This window comes from Piliocolobus tephrosceles, chromosome 5 (genome assembly GCF_002776525.5).
Source record: "Piliocolobus tephrosceles isolate RC106 chromosome 5, ASM277652v3, whole genome shotgun sequence".
Taxonomy (NCBI): Eukaryota; Metazoa; Chordata; class Mammalia; order Primates; family Cercopithecidae; genus Piliocolobus; species Piliocolobus tephrosceles.
Window position 1 is genome coordinate 46182428 of NC_045438.1, and position 20322 is coordinate 46202749.

Consider the following 20322-nt stretch of genomic DNA (forward strand, 5'->3'; position numbering starts at 1 on the left):
AATTTACCTTGAACAGAAGAAACACTAGTAAAATTTTAAATACTAGTAAAGACTAATTTAAAGAATACAAGTCCAACAACTACAGTAACCAGTGTATTTTGTCATATGGCTGTAAAATTGAGACAACATATACAGTTTAACCATTAATAAATTACCATCACTCTCAATTTTTGATTACACATATATTTATACAAAACACACACAGGTACACACATATATCCACTCCAGTAATGCACCAGAGTGTAGCTGACATGACCCAGGCTTCCCTCAAAGTTCTAACGCTTTACTGTGCATTAGAATCACCTGGAGATCTTGTTAAAACAGATTCCTGGGTCCCACCCCAGAGTTCCTGATTCACTAAGTCTGGAGAGAAGCCTAATAATCTGCATTTCTAACAAATTTCTAGGTGTTGATGTTCCTGCTGGTCCAAGGACCACACTTTAGGAACCACTGCTGTAAGATCTGTGAGTCTCAAAATCTAGTAAAAAAGAGTGAGAAAGGGAGAAAAAGGGAAAGGGAGAGGAAGGGAGGCAGAAAGATTAAGCTAACAGGCAGTATTGGGGAAGGAGGCAGAGGATAAAAGTGAATTCAAATACTTCCCTCCATCCTGATGCTTGCCTTTTACCTTGCTATTTAGCAAAGACTAATGAATCAATGATGACTTCTCAAAGTACAATCTATTAGGCCAACATACAAACCTTTTCATACTTAAGAGGAGAGACAGATAGTTTCCATGACAACTTTGAGAGATATAACCATGCTAGAAACTCTTCCACCTTTCAGTGAACTTAGGTGGTATTACTTTCGAGACACTGAACGATCAGAGAAAGCTAACTAATGAGTGTCTCATATTTTTAAAAAATTAAGGTTCACTAGTAAAACATGTGTGAGCAATGATAATCAACAACTACCATAACATGCAGAAAATCCACACTACAGAAACAATATGACTGTGTTGGAATTTGTCAAACAAGTATTAAAATTTTATTTAAATGAACCTTTTAAAGTTATTGAGCCATGTTAAGGGAAAATATTAATTTTATTAGAACTTGAACAAATGTTTCACAAAGAAAACATTTTAACAAAATGATATGGTGGCATAATAATAACAAAAAAGAGAACAGCAAAATGTGTAAAAGAAATATAAGGTGGAAAATTATTAAATATCTCATAATCCAGTGTGGAAATAAGAAGTCTAAATTTAAAACCAATGAATTTTAAAAAGCATAACTATAAAACAAAAGTTAATGCTTGTGCTATCCTAACCACAGACACATTCTTCAGCAAAACTTTAAAAGGTCGAGTTATATTTTATGGTATTATATATATTTTTTTTTGTTTTCCACAGAAATACAGACTGTTTATTCAATCTCACAGTTGAAAAAGAAATTTTAAGCACTGAGAAATAAGTACTCTACTATTTAAAATGACTGGTGAGGCAAAACAATTGATTAGTATTTAATGCTATATTTTTCAACTGTACTAAGGACTTGACTCAACCAAAACAAATCTTAAGCTTCGGAACTCTCTAATGCCCAAGGAACTCCTCTGCCCGATTGCCATATATGGGAATCAAGAACCTCGTAATCATAGAGCACTCTCAGGGACAAATGCAGGAAGAGAGGACACAACAGAGTTTTCACAATTTTAACAAGTAATCTGTCACCATTTCAGACTACCAAATGCTAAAGACAAATTGTTTAAGTATATATCCCCACCTCTGCAATTTATTTCTAAACACTGATATATTCATTTTTTAAGCAGACCACATCAGGTTAATAATGGTATAAATCAATTTGAAAACTATAATAAACTACTTCAAGAATAGGTATATTTTTGCATTATACCTTGACCATTACGCAAAGATGCAATTCTTCCTTTCTTGGTGGTGAAGCCTATGGGAAATTAACTTGGAAACGTTTCAAAGAGATTGTCAACCAAAACACGTTTCTACATGATTGTCATTTTACAAAGATAACAAATTTCATGTTTTTAAATGTCTTAACACAGTTGTAATGTTTATAAACATCAAAAGGCAAAAATTTAATAGTTAAGCCCTTTGCATTCTGAATATTTGAAATTTATACAATATGCTCAATTCAAACTTAAAATGAGGTATATTATCTTTTAAAACATTAGATATCCAGCAAATACGTAATACCAGGAGCAGTTTCAAATTACAGTATATTCACAGGCTTGCTTTTTGTTTGCTTGTTTTTGCATTGTCCTGTCATATAACACACTGCGATGAGTCTCTGGATGTGGCATCTAACAAAAAAGAAAGCTGCACATGGTCACTCTGTGTTGAACTGTAAGTATGTGAGATTAAAAACATCTTTGTGGATTATTTTTAAAACATGATGAACTGCATTACCAAACTTTAATTACGATTTTACATATGTAAGTATATATTAGAGATCTTTTGTGCATTAACAATTGTATAGGGAAGCACTAAAAAACAAAAACATTATAATGATCTTATGTCAGTGCTTAAGAAATTGAGAATATTTTTATATGAAAAACCTATGCTGTAAAAAATCTGAATCAAAGTTTTGCTTTTTGATTGCATGGGTTGCAACCCACAGAAAACAAGGAATAAATTGGTCAGGATATTTTTAGTTTAAGAAGCAAAAATTTAGGAACCAAAAATACGCACACCACTGAAAATACTAATTCTTAAAATTATGCAGCTAAAAATTAAATCACCCTGTCCAGCAAGTTCCACAAATTTCACACATTTCAAACATTAAGGCAACTTTTTCCAACTAAACAGTACTTTATAAAAATAGATGTCACTTCAAAACATTATATACATAGTGACAATAAATTTAGCTAGTTGTAATATTTAATACATTAATAAAGTTTCACATATTACAAAGAAATTATACTAGGTGCTTGCATATATGTGCAAGTAAAATTACAACTTTTAAAGTACAGGTTTCAAAACTGAGCGTAGTGAACGTCCTTCTTTAGTGAGTTCTCGTGTCACACACATACATGGCAAAGGGATTGCTTCCTCCCGTTTCTCGACAACATTGTAACTGCATTTCTTCAAGTGGTCAGCCATGCTTAGGATGTCAGCAAATTTCCATTCATTAACAGAACAAAATGCAGTACTAAATCGCCATACCTACAAGAAAATTCTACTTTAGATTTAAACAAGTCAATTTGTAGAGAATCAAAACACACTTTTTGCTCCTGCGTACATTTCTGCTATTGCAGAAGCATCCAATATAAAGTTTCAAATAGCTATAAAATTAAAAATTGGCAAATCCTTTTGGATACAAATATATCTGTCAAATATTTACAAGGTAAATCACTTCTATGACATTATGACTTCAATAAATTTAAAAACAATGAAAGACAAAACTCAGTATTAAAAATCACACCCCAATCTGGCTTACCAAATGATTTTTATAAAATTAAAACTGCACAAATTCAGAGCCATTTCCTAAAATATTATGTACTGCACATTATTCTTTCATATTCTCTGACTGGCTATCTAGAACTAACTACACTCTGGAGATACAATGCAAGTGTTATTTTTTTCCTCCAGATTTTTCTCTCCCATTCCTATTTATACTATCAGTACTAAAAAATATCCTAGAATATTGTATGCCAAGGTAAGCTTATTTTCCTGCTGTTCTCAAGTACTAAAGGTGCTTAATAATATTCAAGTACTTTGATTTGTTCAAAATCGCTCTGAAATTTTATATAAAAATAATATTTATAAAGTGGATCCTATTTTAGTTCATATCATTGTAAAACATGTTTCTAGGCAAAATATTCACCTGCCATCCCTATTCATATCTGTAGGTAAAAATATTGGCTTCTTCCCCTTTTGTCCACCCAACAGCTCTAAGCCCTAAAGCACTGTCAAATTATTAGTCCAGCAAAGACTGTGCCCCATGCCCGTCATCTTTACAACTGAAACATATAGCTACCTGAACATAGTAACAAGCATGAATGCAGAGCAGGACAGACTTAGATAACAAGCATGAATGGTGCAGGACAGGCCTAGGCATCCCTGCTAAGTGTATCAACAGGCAAATGTTGAAACAGGAAACAATTTATATGCGTTGAACAGCAGATGCTTTAGAACAAGCCTGTCTAACCCGGGGCCCGTGAGCAGCACGTGGTCCAGGACAGCTTTGAACGCAGTCCAACACAAATTCGTAAACTTTCTTAAAACGTTATCTGAATTTTTTTTTTTTTTTTTTTTTTTTTTTTAGCTCATCAGCTATAGTGAGTGTATTTTATGTGTGGCCCAAGACAATTTTTTTCTACCAATGTGGCCCAGGGAAGCCAACAAATTGGACACCCCTGCTTTAGAGAGTGCCAGATTTAAGCAAAACCCTCAGCATTTATTGCTTCTCAGGAAAGCAAGGTAATATCTTCTCGGGGTGGCTAGATGTCTTCAAATTTTGTGGGAAACCAATTATTTGTCAACTAGCAATAGAAAGTCCCCATTGTTCAGCACAAGGGTACCCCCTATACTCCTTAGGGTTATGATCAAATACCCTTTATGGAGTAATTTCCCAGGAGTCAGTGAAGGCCTAGTGATAGTATAGATGTCACTAGCCTCCCTTACCATTCCCTATGCTCACAAAACTACAAAGGCATTAGGAGTTTTCCTTAAGCTTTGGCAGGTGAATTAGCTGAAAGATTCAATGGAGACAGGCAGTCTCTCTACTTCCGTACAACTGAGAGTCTGCTGAAACAAACTTAGGAAAAGCAGGCAAAAGAAAATGTATGACTCCCCCTGCTGATTACAAGGTTTCTTAGTAATGGATCCATCTTTCATCCAAGTACGCATCAAGTACTTACTGAGTGCCTACTACATAGTAGCTGCTATGCAAGGGAGTATTTTGGTTCCCTGAGAGTCCCACTTCTCAAGGAATTTATAGTCTAGTGACTGAAACTGATCAATCAATTTCACAACAGCACAGTGAGTGCTTTAGTAGAGGCATTTAATGGAGCACCACAGGAACACAGAGCAGTGCAACTCTCAGAAGGTGTCAGGGTTTGGGTGCCAAGAAGCTATCTTCAGGAGGTAAAACCTGAAGAGTAAGCAGGACACAGCAAGAAAGATGAAGATCAAAAGATGCAGAAACCAGTTTCCTAAGTCAATTAGTTGGCAAGCTTACTTAACCTCTGTCTGTAAAATGGGGACAGTGGATTATGTAAGTTAATATAAGTACTAACGCACACTGAGTAGCATATTGCAGGTGCTCAAGTGTGAGTATTAGGGATGGCATACTTTAAAGACTTAATGCAAGAAAAAACATTAGGGAACTGTCAGTAAATCAATGTGGTTACAGTATAAAATGAAAAGGAAAGTGAAAAGATAAAGATGAGATTACGAAAAGTCTCAAATGTTTTATTAAGGAGCTGGACTCTATCCTGGGGTGATGAACAAATATTAAACACGTTTTTAAGCACTGCAGTGACAGTGTAAAAATTGTATTCAAGAAAATATATATCACATTAGCTCTTGTGTATATATTGTAGAAGGGCCCAAATGAAAGTAGGAACCCAGTTAGAAGGAAGCTGTTGTTGTAGTCCAGGAGACTACTAAAGTTGGGACTGAACTTGGGAAATGGCAGTGCAAAAAGAGAAGCAAACCTGAGAGGTATGAGAAAGGGAAAATAAACAGGACTTCATGATTACCTGAATAAAAACAAAGTGGGGAGAAAAAGCAGTCAACATAACTCCTAAATTCCTGGTTTAGGAAACTTGGTGATGATGGTGCCACTTTCTCAGACTAAGAGGGGGAGGACTGGAGTAGGCTGGATATGTTGAGTTTGAGAAAGCTGTAGGGTAATCAAGTGGAAATGTCCAGTAGATGCTTGTGTATAGTGGCTGGGAGTTCAGTGGAGCAAATGGCTAGGATACAGATGTGTGAGTAATCTATATAAACGATGGCGAGTTAAATTTGAAGAGTAGGTGAGATTTTCTGCAGGAATGATTATAGCATCCCCAAAAAAACATTTCACTCCATATGTCAATACTAGTAGGCAAAGATAAAAAGACCATACTAAGAGTGTCCCATCCCAAAGAGAAGAAAAGATACAAAATCATAGGGAAAACAAAAATACACACAAACACAAGTGGTAAAAACTTTCTGCCATCAGAAATTCCCTTTTGGAAAAAAAAAATCATGAAACAATTTGTGTGATCATTTATTGGTCAAAGCCTCAGGGAAACCAAGTGGATGCAGAATTCTGAAAAATCAGTGCAATGAATGAAAGAAAACCTAAAGGTGCTACAAATAAAGTAACCAGTTTGAATGCTGTGCAACTAAATGTAAAGTTTATCACAATTGTTTCCACTTTAGAAAATGTAAAAGTTTCATATTGTAAGTGTTCAAAAATAAAAAACACCTTCAATCAAAGATATCTGTAATGCCTTCCAGTTCCTACTGAGTAGTGCCAAATAGAAGCTGAGCAAAAGCAGGGTATCACAGAAGGAAAATGGTGTAGCTTGGATTTGCTTAGGTCTGCCTAAATCTCCAGCTCAAGTTTCCAATACAGTATGCACCACTTCTTTGGACTTCACTAAACCGAGTCACCACCCAAAATACCAAATCCTACTGCCCTACTGTTTTCTCACACGAGCCTAAAGCATTTCCTCATTCATCCATTTATGTTCCTCTGGTCACTTTAATATATGACCACAGTCGTAGTTATACCTTTTTCTCATCTCTCGCTATTTAGGTTATACCTGAAACAACCGAATACTAAGAACGAAATGGCCATAGAATGGAGAAACAATTACAAGCAGGAAAAAAACCCTCTTCTTACTTCCTCCATTATCTTATGATGCAAATTTTTCAGATGGAGTCCAAATTAGAAGATGGTAAAATGGATCCAAACAAAAAAGAGTTGTTATAGAAAAATTGAGAAACATAAGTGGTCTCTGCCATATTAGATTATAATCTAGTTCTAGTAAACCTATAATTATGGCAAACAATTCTAACTATCCTAGTTCATTACTAATTTCCATTAAAAAAATTCTGTCATCACATTGATTTAGTAAGTTTTAGGGAATGGTCAATTTCTCAACAAGATATTAATTGTATTAATTCAGCAGTATTACGAAAGCCCTCTTTATGTCAAATAAAAGGCTGTAAAGATTACACTAACCTTTTCTTTTATCTGCCATGATGAATTTCCTTCTGGATACTTCCTTTTCCCCCACTGCAGTATGACCATGCCACGAGACTGAAGCAGGCTGCCACACACATCCCTCATTAACTTGGATACACATGAGAGCTGGCATAAACTGAAGCCATCAAGAAAGCCTGCAATATGCTGCAAGACCTCAAAAGGAAGACTACTTAGATGGTCATTATGTAATCCCAACACACAGTTTCTAGCAGGCTCCACTAATACTGTAGATACACATGGCTGAACTCCAAATGACCGCAAATGGCGATCATGTATAATCTTCGCTCCTTGTATTGATGGACAAAATCTACGCTGAGAATAGGTACAACCATAGTAAGCTAAAGGACACCTCTGTTCCATCCAGCCATTGAGTCCAGCATGAATGTCACCATGCACATTCTTAAAATGGGAAGAAAATTCTTTCCTTCTAAATAACTGTCCACACACAAAGGTAAACATTGAACGCTGCTTGGGTTGGTACCTAGCGACACATTCCAATACTAAATCCAGCCCAAGTGTCTGAAATGGACTTGGATTTGAAAGCTGTGGATTGGCATGATCACAAGCTGAAGCTGAAGCTATCTCCCCAACCATTGTATTTGTAGCTAATATTGCAGATGGAAGTGAAAAAGTCTGAGTCCCAACGTCAATGTGATAAATATCAGCCATGCGGCTATCAGATATACCTCGACCTCCTGGAGAATCTCCTAGACAAAACAGCAGCGCTGCTGTGATCAGATCTATTCCTTGGAGGCCCATGGGATCTTCTGCAACTTCCAAATCTGATGTATCTACTGCTTTATCTTCCTTTGGTTTAGACCAACATGAATTAGAAAGAAAATTGAATGAAGGAGCATGACTGAAAGATAAGACATCCACATTCTTCAAGTCCACTAAGTCTACTTTTTTCCAACACAATTCACCTTCATCCTCATCATCTGGCATGAGGATATGCTGAACTGTGCCATTAGGCAAAGCACTGGATGGTATTATTTCCCTAAGTTGTGCTGCTATCTCAAGTGAGCTGGAAGGTTTTGAAGTGCCATCTGATGCCACACGGTCTCCATTTGTTAAGTTACTTTGTTTTGAATCACCATGTAAATTCTGATTCTGGTCTATGACCTGGGTACATATATTTTCCAAAGGAAAGCCATTACAAAGAGCCGAAGTGTCATAAGAACTTGTATTCAAGTCACATAATAAATCACTTGAACCATTTTGTTCAGACTGGGCATTCTGATTTGTGTCATTGTAGTCAATTCCACCTACTGCTCCTATCTCCTCCTCATAAAGATGATCTTGGTCTTTCAAGTTTTGATCCTCTAAGCTTTCTCTCGCATTTTGCTCTTCATCCATGTCATTTGGGATACTTGTATTTAACATGCCAATGTCTCTTGTAGCAGTATTCAGGATATCCAAAGCAGCAGCCAAACTTCTGGTTGTTTCTACAGTAGCTTGATAAAGTGCACCATAAGATTCTTCATCAACAGACACCAAACCATTAGTATGTGGTATTTCTGGGACACTTGATTTAACTGAGATTTGTTCTCTAGGTTTGGATACTTTATCAGTTGCTTTTGACATCATGGTGGCTACTTTGAGGGATTCTAAGAGCATCCTTTGGTCTTGAAGAGCCAAGGCCATATCCAATTGTGCCACTTCATCAACATCTCTGCTTAGATTTTCATATGATTTCCGGTCTGCATAACTAACTGGCCATCGATTCCATTCCATAGTACAGCACACTACACTTGCAGGACACATTTCCAGATGTTCAGCAACTTTATTTCGGGCCATGGTAAACGGACATCCAAAGTCACTATTTAAGCAAGGCACTCGTTCAAATGGACATAAAAGTCGATGCTCTTCAGCTTTACAAGAATGGAAAACTGCACCACAAACCAATGGACAACCAATCAAATCACAGGAAATCCCAGGCTCTGGTCTAGTCATGCACCGTCTACTGACACAATTCACACAATGGGAATGCTGCAGCTGCTCCTCCATAATGGCTAGCACAGCTCTGGTTGATGAAATGGAAAAAGATAAGAAGTTAGCCAAAAAATTGTTGATTTTTCAAAATTGTTTAATAATTAAATCACTAATGTATCTAATATCTTGGTTTATTTTAGGATGACATATATAAAATAAACATACTTAACCAGTTAATTTTACATATAATCAATGTCTTGAAAGGATGTAAGCACTTATATTCTAGTAACAATTCAATACTAGAGAATGTCATAAGGGCTCATTTTTATATGTCATATAACAATATGCTTAAAAGGGCAAAAGTTTCAAAATATATGATTTAAATTCTAATACTGTATACTATATAATGTTAAACACAAGTCAATGTGCATTTTAGATTTCAGAGTGTTTTCACTTTTATCTTTCTAATTTCAACTAAACTGATTTTGATTGTACCCGACATTGCAGACACCTCATATTACTAAAAGAGAACAGTATGAATTTCATGAATGTATTTAAAACTTTATTAGAAGTTTTCTTTTTATCCCTTCTAAATGAATTCATTTAAGATTTCATCTATTAATCCTTCCTTCTATATATGCCTTAATAAATTCTGCAACAAATTAAGTCTTAACTAGAACATACAAGGAATTTATCCAGATATAAAAGTTCTAGCTCAAGCTCTGTGGCTGTGGGCAAATCACTTACTTTTGAGGGTCATATTCATTCACTAAATGCCTATTTATTGTTTATCATGGATCAGGCACTGTGTTTGGTGTGGCAATATGAAGATTAGCAAGTCACAGTGCCTCCTCTCAAAAAGCTACAGCAAGATGTCAAAGACAGTAAAAAGTGTCGTTTTTATGTGGTCCATATGACAGAAGTAAAATGGTACCAATAGAGAAGATAATAATCAATATGAGTAGGGATTAGAGAATAATTCACAGTAGTCTTGAAAGAGAAGTCTGAAGTACGGGAGGGTAAACTGGTAAAAACGAGAGGCATTCAATGCTGAAGTAATAGCAAATGCAAATACCAAAAAGCATGAATTAGCAAAACCTCAAGTTCCCTAGTATTGTTGAATCACAGGGAAAAATGCAAGGTATCTGTAAGAGATGAGGCCAGAAAGGAATAAGGCAAATCATGATGAATGCTTTATGCTGCTCTAAAGAGTTCACACTTTTACAACTGGAAGTCACTGAGAATTTTAAGCAGAGAAATAGTTCTATAAAATAACATGAACGGATTAAGTCTTTCCTGCTTTAAAATTTGCACTGTAACTTTTATAAACAAAAGTTTTATATCAAAAATAAAAGTCTAACCATAATATATTGACTTAATTACAATTAGTGAGTCTATTCAATGTATTTTTAGTATAATCAACTTCTTTACTGGCGTGTTTCCTATTAGCAATAAAAACTTAAAAGATTATTTAACTTTTAAAAACTGAAATAATAGTCATGGTGTCTCAAACCTGTAATCCCAGCACTTCGGGAGGCCAAGATAGGAGGGTCGTTTGAGGCCTGGAGTTCAAGACCAGCCTGGACAACATAGTAAGACCCTCTCTCTACAAAACAAAAACAAAAAAATTAGCCAGGCATAGTGACATGCACCTGTAATCCCAGCTACTTGGGAAGCCAAGGCAGGAGGCTCAATTGAGCCCAGGAGATTAATGCTGCAGTAAGCCATGATTGTGCACCCCCGCATTCCAGCGTGGGTTAAAGAGGGAGACTCTGTCTCAAAAAGTGATAATAATAATTGAAATAATAACATAACATCCGCCCTTTGCCACCATTTTTTTTTTTTTTCTTATCCAGTCAAGCTTTCTAAAGAAAAATACCACCAAAAAACTTCTAATCTCCTATATGTCCTTTAACTCTCTATTCTGGTTCTATTTTTACTACCCCTATTAAAACTGCTCTGCTGAGAACCTCAATACTAAATCTGGAGGGCATATTTTTCCAGACCCCATCTTCTGTGGCCATTGTATTGTGATGATGACTAATCTCTTATTTTGGGACTATTACATCCTCTTATTTTTCATGATGTCACTCCAGTCTGTCTTCTACCCTTAGTTTTCTTAACTATTCGTCAATAATAATTACTTAAATATTGCATTTCTTCAGGGCTTGTGTCATTTTTTTGCTTATTCTGTACATTCTCCCTGGGTGCTTTCATTTTCTCCAAAAGTTTCAATTACCACACATATGCTGAAAATCCATCTATACATCCTGCCCAGATTCCTCTTTCAAACTCCTCTTCACTCTCTACAATGGATTACTTATGATATATTTCTACTTGTATATGGCACGGGCAACTCAGTTCAACATTTCCAAAATTAAATTGCATTGTAGTAGACAAGAATTTTCTGGACAGGAAGGTGATTCTTATCCTGTTTTCTTCACCTCAGTGCATAAGAGATTGTTAACCCTATGACATAGTTTTCCATAAAATCTATCTTGGTTCCAGGTAACTAATTAATCACTCCTCAATTGCTATTATCTTTTTCTCCAGTTGAGGCATGAGTTTCCTCAAGCTAGAAGAACAAAAGTGTACCTGAATCATCATCAACAGAGTTTTTCTTGATTCAGTAGAAAAGTTCCAAGTTGATATTATGGTGTTCAATGATGTCAAAGAAAAGACAAGGTACATACTCAACAACAAAATTGTATTTTTAAATTGTGTTAAAAATTACAAATTATGAGTTGAATATTTTTAAATGTTTATCTTCATAAATTTTAAAGATAAGTATAGAACTATAAAAATAGACATACTAAAATAGTCATATAGGAAAAGACTAGTGACAAACATTTGAAAATTAACCAGACATTTAAAGAGAAACTTTATTAAGAATTACAACAAATCTTACTGAGTGATTAGATTGTGAAAACAGCTGTAGCTTTCTTATTTTGCAAGAACTAGACTGAGCTGATCTCACATGCTGAAGGTTACAAGCTTGACTGTTACTAAGGGAGAAACCTAAAAATACAAGCAGTTTCAACAGAAGTAACCAGTGCTCTCAGAACTTTTAGGGACACTTTATGTTACTGTACACACCATCACATGACACCACCAGGGAAAACACATCTTAAAAATATCACTTAATTCAAAAGCGCTTAAAATAGCGACTGCTTGAAACAGGGTCTGAGTTAAAAGCAAAAACAGCCATAATTTTCAAAGGTAGAAGGAAAGTAGTCAAGCTTCAGTTAAACAGTCTCTTTTACACTATCCATCCCCCTTTGAATAAGGTTTTAAAAAAGCATTCATAGCAACAAGTTCACAACATTTATTATTTTCTGAAGTAGACTTAGAAGGGAGAGAGAACAGTAATTATGTGCCTATTTTATCCTTCTTTACATGTCTTTATAACAACCTGGAGGAAACTGAGGTTCAGAAAGAGTAAGTGATTTGCCAAGGTCATCTACCTAGTAAGTGGCAGAGCTAGGACTATACGTTCTAGCTCCATGTCCGATCAACATCCATGGACAATAACAGGTATGTTTACTTATAAAAGTTTAAAAACAAGGCGGCCCTTGTGTAACTGGTGATCCAATGTTAAGACGTTATGTGAGTAATGGAGATTACACAACTTTGCTTGTAGTTTATCCCAGTACTTAATCACTCCTGTGGTCAAAAAAGTCTTTTGGTCTCTTCCAATTATAATAGCATTTTACTCTGCTTTGAATATATATGTTTTAAATTATTTGAAGAATAATTTACATAGATAATGCTCAGTATAAGTGTATGGAACATTACATTACTAAATTTAACAATTCTTAAAATAGCCATACAAATGAGGAGTGAATTTCAATTCCATTTTCCTATTAACTATATTAAGAAAAAAATTAAGAAAACACAGTAGTCAATACTAAGAGTATTCTGAGAATAGAACCCTCAGCTTCAGAATTTAAAACTCTTCTAGATTCATCCTCCACCTAATCAAGTCCACTACGATCAAATTAAACGTGCCTTTATAAAGTATTTTGCAATTGCCTGTAAATCCTGTAGAACAGGTTGAAAAACATCCATCTCTTATTTATCAGTTACACAGCAGGCACAGTAGGAAACAACTAACATCTCTAATAATTTACACATTGAATATAAATTATTGGAAAAGTTTCGCTGGACCTGAAAATATTAGTAAATCATCAAATGTTTTCAATTCTTTCAATTTTCTCTAAGAGAAGTTCTTTGCCAACTCATACTCTGTGGCTGACAAGCAATTCATAAAAATAGTTCTAAGACATGGCATTTTCCCATATAATGAAATGAGATCTTGTCATTAAAGGCATAAATACATTGCCCTCAAAAAAGTATTTTTAAAAATTCATTAAAATACATAAGGAGGTAAGTAAATATAAAGAAGTGCAAATTAGCATGATTTTAAAATATAAGAACCATCTAATGTATTCAAAATAACCTGCTGCTTCAAGGCTGTTCCTAACGTCTGCCTTTACCTCTAATACACAGACAGATACACATATCTTTTCCTCCCCACACACCCCTGCTGCCTCAACCCTAAATCTCCGCTTATGTGTTCCTTTTCCACATACTCCAAAGACAAGGTATGGATCCCATATTGTGTGTACTCATTACACACTGCCTTTTTCCCTGGTAATACTAGTGACAACTCTAAGTAAGTCATCGTTTTGTTTAATATCTATTTCCACAGGAAAACTATAAGCTCCAAGAAAGTCAGAATCATCTCTGTCTCATTCATTCTTATGTTCCGTACATTCAAAATTCTGCCTCAATTAGAGACTCATTTGTGTTAAATACATGAAGAATTATAATATAAGAAAATAATGAAATGGACAAATCAGAGTCTTCATTTCATGGAAAACTACATATTCCACATAAAAATACCTTACAGATCTGGCATCAATCAAATTAAATCAAAATTACTTCATTGTACTGGCCATAAAAAGTCAATGGTGCTCAAACATACGTTGAGCACATAAGTAATATGTTTCAGGCATTATATATGGAGTAAGACAAATCATCTATCAAAAAAGCAAATCAGAGAAAGTTAGTTTCAACCTTCCATTGTTTTAAAATCTTAAATAATAATAATATGAGAAACACAGGAAGAAGCATTTACCTTATATTTTTCTACTATTTGAATTCCCTAATCAAACCTGCAGACCAATTACTGGAAAAAAAAAAAATGAATACAGAAGCACTGGGTTCAAAAAGAAAGGAAGAGATTAAGGTCTACACATGCAAAGGTGCCTGAATAGAGAGTGAGAAAAAGAAGTTCAAAATAGGAAGTGCTATCAGCCTACAGCTTAGTATTACAATTAACATGGTATTAAATAAAATATACTTAAAACAGTAATATACTGTTCCAATGTAAGGCTGATATAAAACTATAGACAGATTTGTTCAATTAATTAACCATTATTACAAGTTAAGTCTGCAAATGAAATTTCAAATTTAGCAATCAGTTATAAGTTCTTCCAGTGCAAATCTCATCCCCTGTAAAGTCCAGAGGTACTAGTGCATAGTACCTCTACTGACTGTTTATCAGACACACTCAGCTTTAAAAAATGATAATAAATCTATACCTCAGCTAGGCATCTTATCTTACTGTTTACAAAGAGGTGGGTTTGGGGGGCAGTGGTTAGACAAAATCAAAAAGACATTATCCTTAAATTACCAACTCAAAGCAGTAGCTTTCAATCCCAAATGGCTAAATGGATTACAATGTATACATTCTTTTATTAAACTTTCGTTTTCATTTATAAAATGGATGATTTAATTATACGGATTTTTTTTTTTTTACGTTTTATTGTTCCAGATATATCAAAACATATATTCTTCATTTCTAAATATGGTCATGGTCATGAGTAGCATATTCTAAAGCAAAATCTATTTGCAATGTTCTCCACTAAATAAGCAAATGAAACGATCATAGACTTACATAGGAAATTGAAATAGTATTAATAAATATTTAATACTCAGACTAGAACCTATTTGAGTTGATACTCAGATAAAAATTATCCACCCAAATGGCAGAACTCAGTTTATCAAAACAGGTAACACCACATGGGGGAATGGGCTTCCAAGGAGTCTCAGCTTAGTGACCTTGAGGCAATTACTTTACTCTGGAAACAATCTAGAACTTTATAAAGGTTGTTTACAATTATGTGTATGTCCAATAGGATATAAACATGCAGTTCTCAGAAACCAGATGTACTTCGATTTGCACAACAGCCACACTTACATACACAAAAATTGTAAGTGTAATTATTTTTATGAGATCATTAATTAAATGCAATCATATGAGGAACTACCTAGTAATAACATTACCCATTCTTTTAAAAAAAGATTTTCATAGACTTGGTTTTAACTGATCCGCTTGTCTGTATCTAACACCTACCTACCTAAAATATAGAAGCAACTTGTTTAAGGCCAGTCTCCTCTATTTCATCACACTGAATTTGAATTTAATTTACATTTTATACAGCCTTTGACTCAATTGTTTTATGTCAAAAAATTCTACAAATACAATGACATTCTATAGTATGTACTAACTCCTTTTATCAAATAAGCAGTCTTAGGAACTGAATTAAAAGATTTATCCAAAATCATATGGAATAGCATAGGGCTTACCCATTAAAATATTCACATCTTAAAAACATGTTATATCAAACAGTAAGCATTAACCAATGCCTATTTTGGTGACCTTAAGGTACCTCTCTATACACGCTATCATTACCTATATAATATTGCTTTTTAATGATATATTAGGACACTTTTTAGAAGAAGTCTCCCAATGCTAGACCGGGAGAAATACTGGATTGAAATTAAATACCTAGTACACTTGGTATACATTAAGTGTGCCTATATTGGAAACCTCAGTTCTCTTATAGCATCCACGAAACTCCACCATTTCCAGAATTAAAAAAAAAAAAAAAAAGTTACGTCACGGCACTACAGTGCTAGGTAAAAACAAATTGGCAATTTAAAAAGTTAGCAAAACACCATGTTACCCCCAATTAAACTTCTGTGATAAAAACAGTGACTAAGCATTAAGAAGAGTGATTCAGCGGAAACCGCATATTGAAATCTAACCCTCTGAAAAACCCTAAAGGTTTATTTTATGCTACTCTTTTCCTTTTGCCATGTCAACAACTGGACTGCTTTGGAAAACCTTAGTATGAGCAAATGCAAAACCTGTTAACATAATTTACATAGGTCTCTAAAGAACAAACAGTATTGAAATTGAGCAAATGGAAATTTAAAAAGTTTGGGATTTTGTATTAAAAGAGTTTTAACTTAATCTACACCGATATCATAATGCCCATAAATAACTTCATCTTGGATCAGAGTCAACGAAGTAATCATGGAATAAAAGGTCAATTCGTTCCCAAGCATCTTTTATTTGGGACTTACGACAGGGCTCAAAAAGAAAAACAAGAGAAAGGGAGACGGAAATGGAATACTAGGACCATGGTAAATACATACTGTTCTGCCTCCTTGCCTCTATACTCCCAAATACACACGTTAAAAACATATTGGCAGATTACTCTGAATTCAGCATGCGCTCTATAAACCCCTTCCAAGCAAAGCAGTTCCAAGGTGCAGGTCTTGGAACAACACAAATAACCTCAGGTCTGCAAAATAAGGCAGTTTCCCTTTAATAACGACCGAGGCTAAGGATAAGATCCTCTCACTTCCATGAATGGAAAAGTTACCAACTTTGCTCATCCCGTGCAGATAGTGGATGATGCCTCCCTAGTCTTACTTTAACCCGTTTGTCCCCAAAGAACCCAAGTTTCTAAAAGCCAGACTGAACAAGAAGCTTAGGGTTCCCTAAGTTTAACTCCTCCTTCGTCCCTTCCCCCTACACAGACACACAAACTGGGGGGAACACAGAGGTCGGTGCCCTCGGGGCTCGAGTCGCCATTTGCTGACCTCAACGGCTGGCCCGGCATGCGGCCGGGCGCGGACACCAGCGCCACGGACGCCTTCTCAGCGCAACCGGACGGCCGACCCGGGACGCGCACGGACCGGGGTCAGCCGCCTTTCCTCCACTCCAGGCCGGGCCCGTCGACTCCACGGTCGCCAGCGCCTCGATCCTGGCTGCGGGCCTCTAACTGCCCGGCCGCCGCCTCGGTCCCCGCCGCAGCGCTGACGGCGCCGGCCTCCCCTGCGGGCCTCCCGACACTCACCGGCCAGCGCGGCCGAACCGCGGCCCAGGCCCTAGCTGCCCTGGACGCCGTGCCCAGCTGCTCCGCTCTGTCCCGGCGACGCTCCGTGCCCCACACAGCGGTCCGGACCGCCTCCTCCACCCCTGTTCCCCAGCCGGGCCGCCGCCTTTTCTCTTCTCCAGCCGGCCTACTCCAGAGGCAGCCGCCCTCCTCGCGCGCCCCGCCCCGCTGCGCCCCGCCCACCCGGCCCGGCTTCTGCAGACAGCTGGGCGGGGACGCGCACGCAGGCCCGGCGGGGACGCTCACGCTGCCCTCTGACCTCGCAGCCACGTGGGTAGAGTAGGGTCTGGAGCGAGCTCCTGCTGTGGCGAGTCCTGTGGTTGCATTCCCGCGGCGCCCCGTGAGGCTCCGCCCCGGCGGTGCTACCAAACCCTGTTCGATTTTAGAATCTTACATTCCTAGAGGGAATCCTAGACCCCTCATTTTACAATTGAGGAAACAGGCCCTAGTAGCATGACTTGTTCCCGCCGCTAGTTGAAGGAGAAGTAGCCCCGATCCCTTGACTCCGGGGCACTGCTTTCCCTTTGGCTGATTTTTGGAGGAAATGGGTCAGCCCTTGCTCGACCTTTGGTGATTGCCGCCACAGGCCTTCCCGCCGGCTAACGCAGCGTGCCCAAGCCCCGTGACTTAGTGCCAGGATGGTGCTGTGACCCGTTATCCCCTGTCGGGTTTTACGTCCCCCGGGACTGAACGCAGCCCTGGATCCCGGCGGGCGGCAGAGCCTCTCTGGAGCTCAAACGGGACAGCCCACTAGGGTCTGCTTCTGTGAGGGGCTGAGGCGTCATTCCGGGAAGGTAATTAGCTGGGGAGGGGGCTTGAAGCCGCTTTTGCAGTGTACCTTACATATGACTGAGGAGTAAAGAAATCCCACAGGGCTATATCAAAGAATGGATGTCCACGCCCCAGCTGCCACCACCAAGCCTTGGTCTGCGGCCGAGGGACAGTGATTCCGAGCTCTTGGTGGTGGGAGACGCTCACCCGCCCCCGCCCCTCTGTCGGGACTCCTGCCCACCCCTATGGCAAGAGAATTACAACAAAGGGAAGATGGCTGTAATCCTGGCAGTGGGGATTGGGGCAGAGCCAGGAAAACACTGTTGTCATCCTTTTTGTGACTGCTTCTTTACCCCCTGCTGTTGTGCTTTGGGAAAGAGAGCTGACACGTAACTTGCTATCCTACAGAGAAATGACTCTCAGACCTGTGGGTTTTTCAGGTCCGTAAATTAAAACAAAGACTGAGTTAGGAACTTAGATTACAGAGTAAAGACTGATTCCTTAAATGATTAACTTTTTGAAAAATTATCTGTTTCCCTTATTTTGCCAATTTGACTGCAGACAGGGTCTGGTCCTCGGTTCAGACCTTGAGAACCACTGTCCGGAGAGCTACATGGTCAGGATGGAGAAACAAGCAGGATGGCCTGGTGCGAGAGGATGTAGGTGCTGCTACACTACGGCCCCCCTCCATGCTTACTGTCCTGGATTGAGTCACAGACCTTTCTTTTGCCTTTTTTTTTTCTTTTTTTTTTTTTGTCCTCTTATAAAGGATCTAAAATAGATTATCTCCAGAACCCTTTCCAGCTTTAAAATTCTGTGAATCTCTAATTATACTTTTTGAGATCTGGGGCTTTACCTTCTACTAAGTCACCTAGCTGACACCAGGTCACTCTCACCCGCCTGAAGCTGAGTCATTCAGGCTGAGTCATTCAGTCATTGTCTTCTTTGTCCCTTCATCTCGATAATTTTCCATGTCCAGACAATTATTTAAAATCCTTTTTTTCTTTCACCTTCATTCCTAGTTACTGTTAAATCAAGTTTAGCCTAAAGCAGCCTCCTTACATATTTTAAGTTCAGCCTAAAAGTTTCTGTGTACACCGTGAACTATAATAAGTGGAGGAGTAAACAGACCATAGCCCACACTTCTGTCAATCACTGAGTTTGGCCAATCAAATGTAGCCAGTTATTTGAACCTTGTTCAAATAAGACAAACCCTAACCTGTAACCAATCCAGCTGTTTGTATACCTCAGTTCTGTTTTCTGTACGTCACTTTCCTTCTTCTGTCCGTAAATCATCTTCCACCATGTGGCTGTGCTGGAGTCTCAGAGCCTACTCTGGCTCAGGAGGCTGCCTGATTCGTGAATTGTTCGTTGCTCAAACTCCTTTAAATTTAATGTGGCTGAAGTTTATTTTAAACATTACTGTCTTAAACAAATTTGGATTTCTGCTGTTGCCTAACCAGTCCTTTCTCCTGCACTGTCTGCTATCTCAAATCCACTATCAATACAATTCTTCCTAAGACACTCATTTTATCTTGTTATTTTTGTATTCAGACATCTCGATGGGATGGTGTCTTAGTATGTGTATTAGTCAGGGTTCTCTAGAGGGACAGAATTAATAGGGCAGATACATATAAAAGGGAGTTTATTAAGCATTAACTCACACGATCACAAGGTCCCACAATAGGCCATCTGCAAGCTGAGGAGCAAGGAGAGCTAGTCTGAGTTCCCAAACTGAAGAACTTGGAGTCTGATGTTCAAGGGCAGGAAGCATCCAACATGGGAGAAAGATGTAGGCCGGGAGGTTAGGCCAGCCTAGCCTTTTTACGTTTTTCTGCCTGCTTTATATCCTAACTGCAATGGCAGCTGATTAGATGGTGCCCACTTAGATTAAGGGTGGGTCTGCCTTTCCCAGCCCACTGACTCAAATGTTATTCTCCTTTAGCAACACCCCCACAGACATGCCTATGATCAATACTTGACATCCTTCAAGTCAATCAAGTTGACACTCAATATTAACTGTCACAGTCTGTTTATGCTGCTATAACAAAATATTACAAACTGGATAATTATACATTACAAGAAATTATAATTATAAAGAAGAAAAATTTATTTTCTCACAATTCTGGAGGCTGGGAAGTTCAAGATCAAGGCATGGGCAGATTTGGTTGTCTGGTAAAGGTCCCATCTGTGCT

The 20322-nt window shown here is 37.6% G+C and overlaps 1 protein-coding gene across 3 annotated transcripts; it reads right to left on the reverse strand.

The window, feature by feature from the left end:
* Nucleotides 1-961: 961 nt before the first annotated feature.
* Nucleotides 962-17462, reverse strand: FBXO30 (F-box protein 30). Of its 3 annotated transcripts, none has more exons than XM_023194777.3 (3): nt 17318-17462; nt 7146-9192; nt 962-3130 (listed from the first exon to the last, which is right to left on the reverse strand). In XM_023194777.3, exons 2-3 carry the CDS (start codon nt 9174-9176, stop codon nt 2927-2929), a joined length of 2235 nt encoding a protein of 744 aa, XP_023050545.2. In that variant the 5' UTR covers nt 9177-9192; nt 17318-17462; the 3' UTR covers nt 962-2926. The 3 variants fall into 3 exon arrangements, with proteins under 3 accessions (XP_023050545.2, XP_023050544.2, XP_023050546.2); XM_023194776.3 differs by lacking the exon at nt 17318-17462 and adding an exon at nt 17061-17206; XM_023194778.2 differs by lacking the exon at nt 17318-17462 and adding an exon at nt 10615-10669.
* Between the last annotated feature and the right edge of the window lie 2860 nt (nt 17463-20322).

Excerpts from the sequence above, each read along its gene's own strand:
- FBXO30 (XM_023194776.3), bottom strand. The coding sequence starts at position 17,080 with ATGCCGGGCCAGCCGTTGAG. Across the intron at positions 9,193-17,060 it reads ATGCCGGGCCAGCCGTTGAG|AGCTGTGCTAGCCATTATGG; the intron begins GTCAGCAAATGG and ends TTCATCAACCAG. Across the intron at positions 3,131-7,145 it reads CATGGCAGATAAAAGAAAAG|GTATGGCGATTTAGTACTGC; the intron begins GTTAGTGTAATC and ends ATTTTCTTGTAG.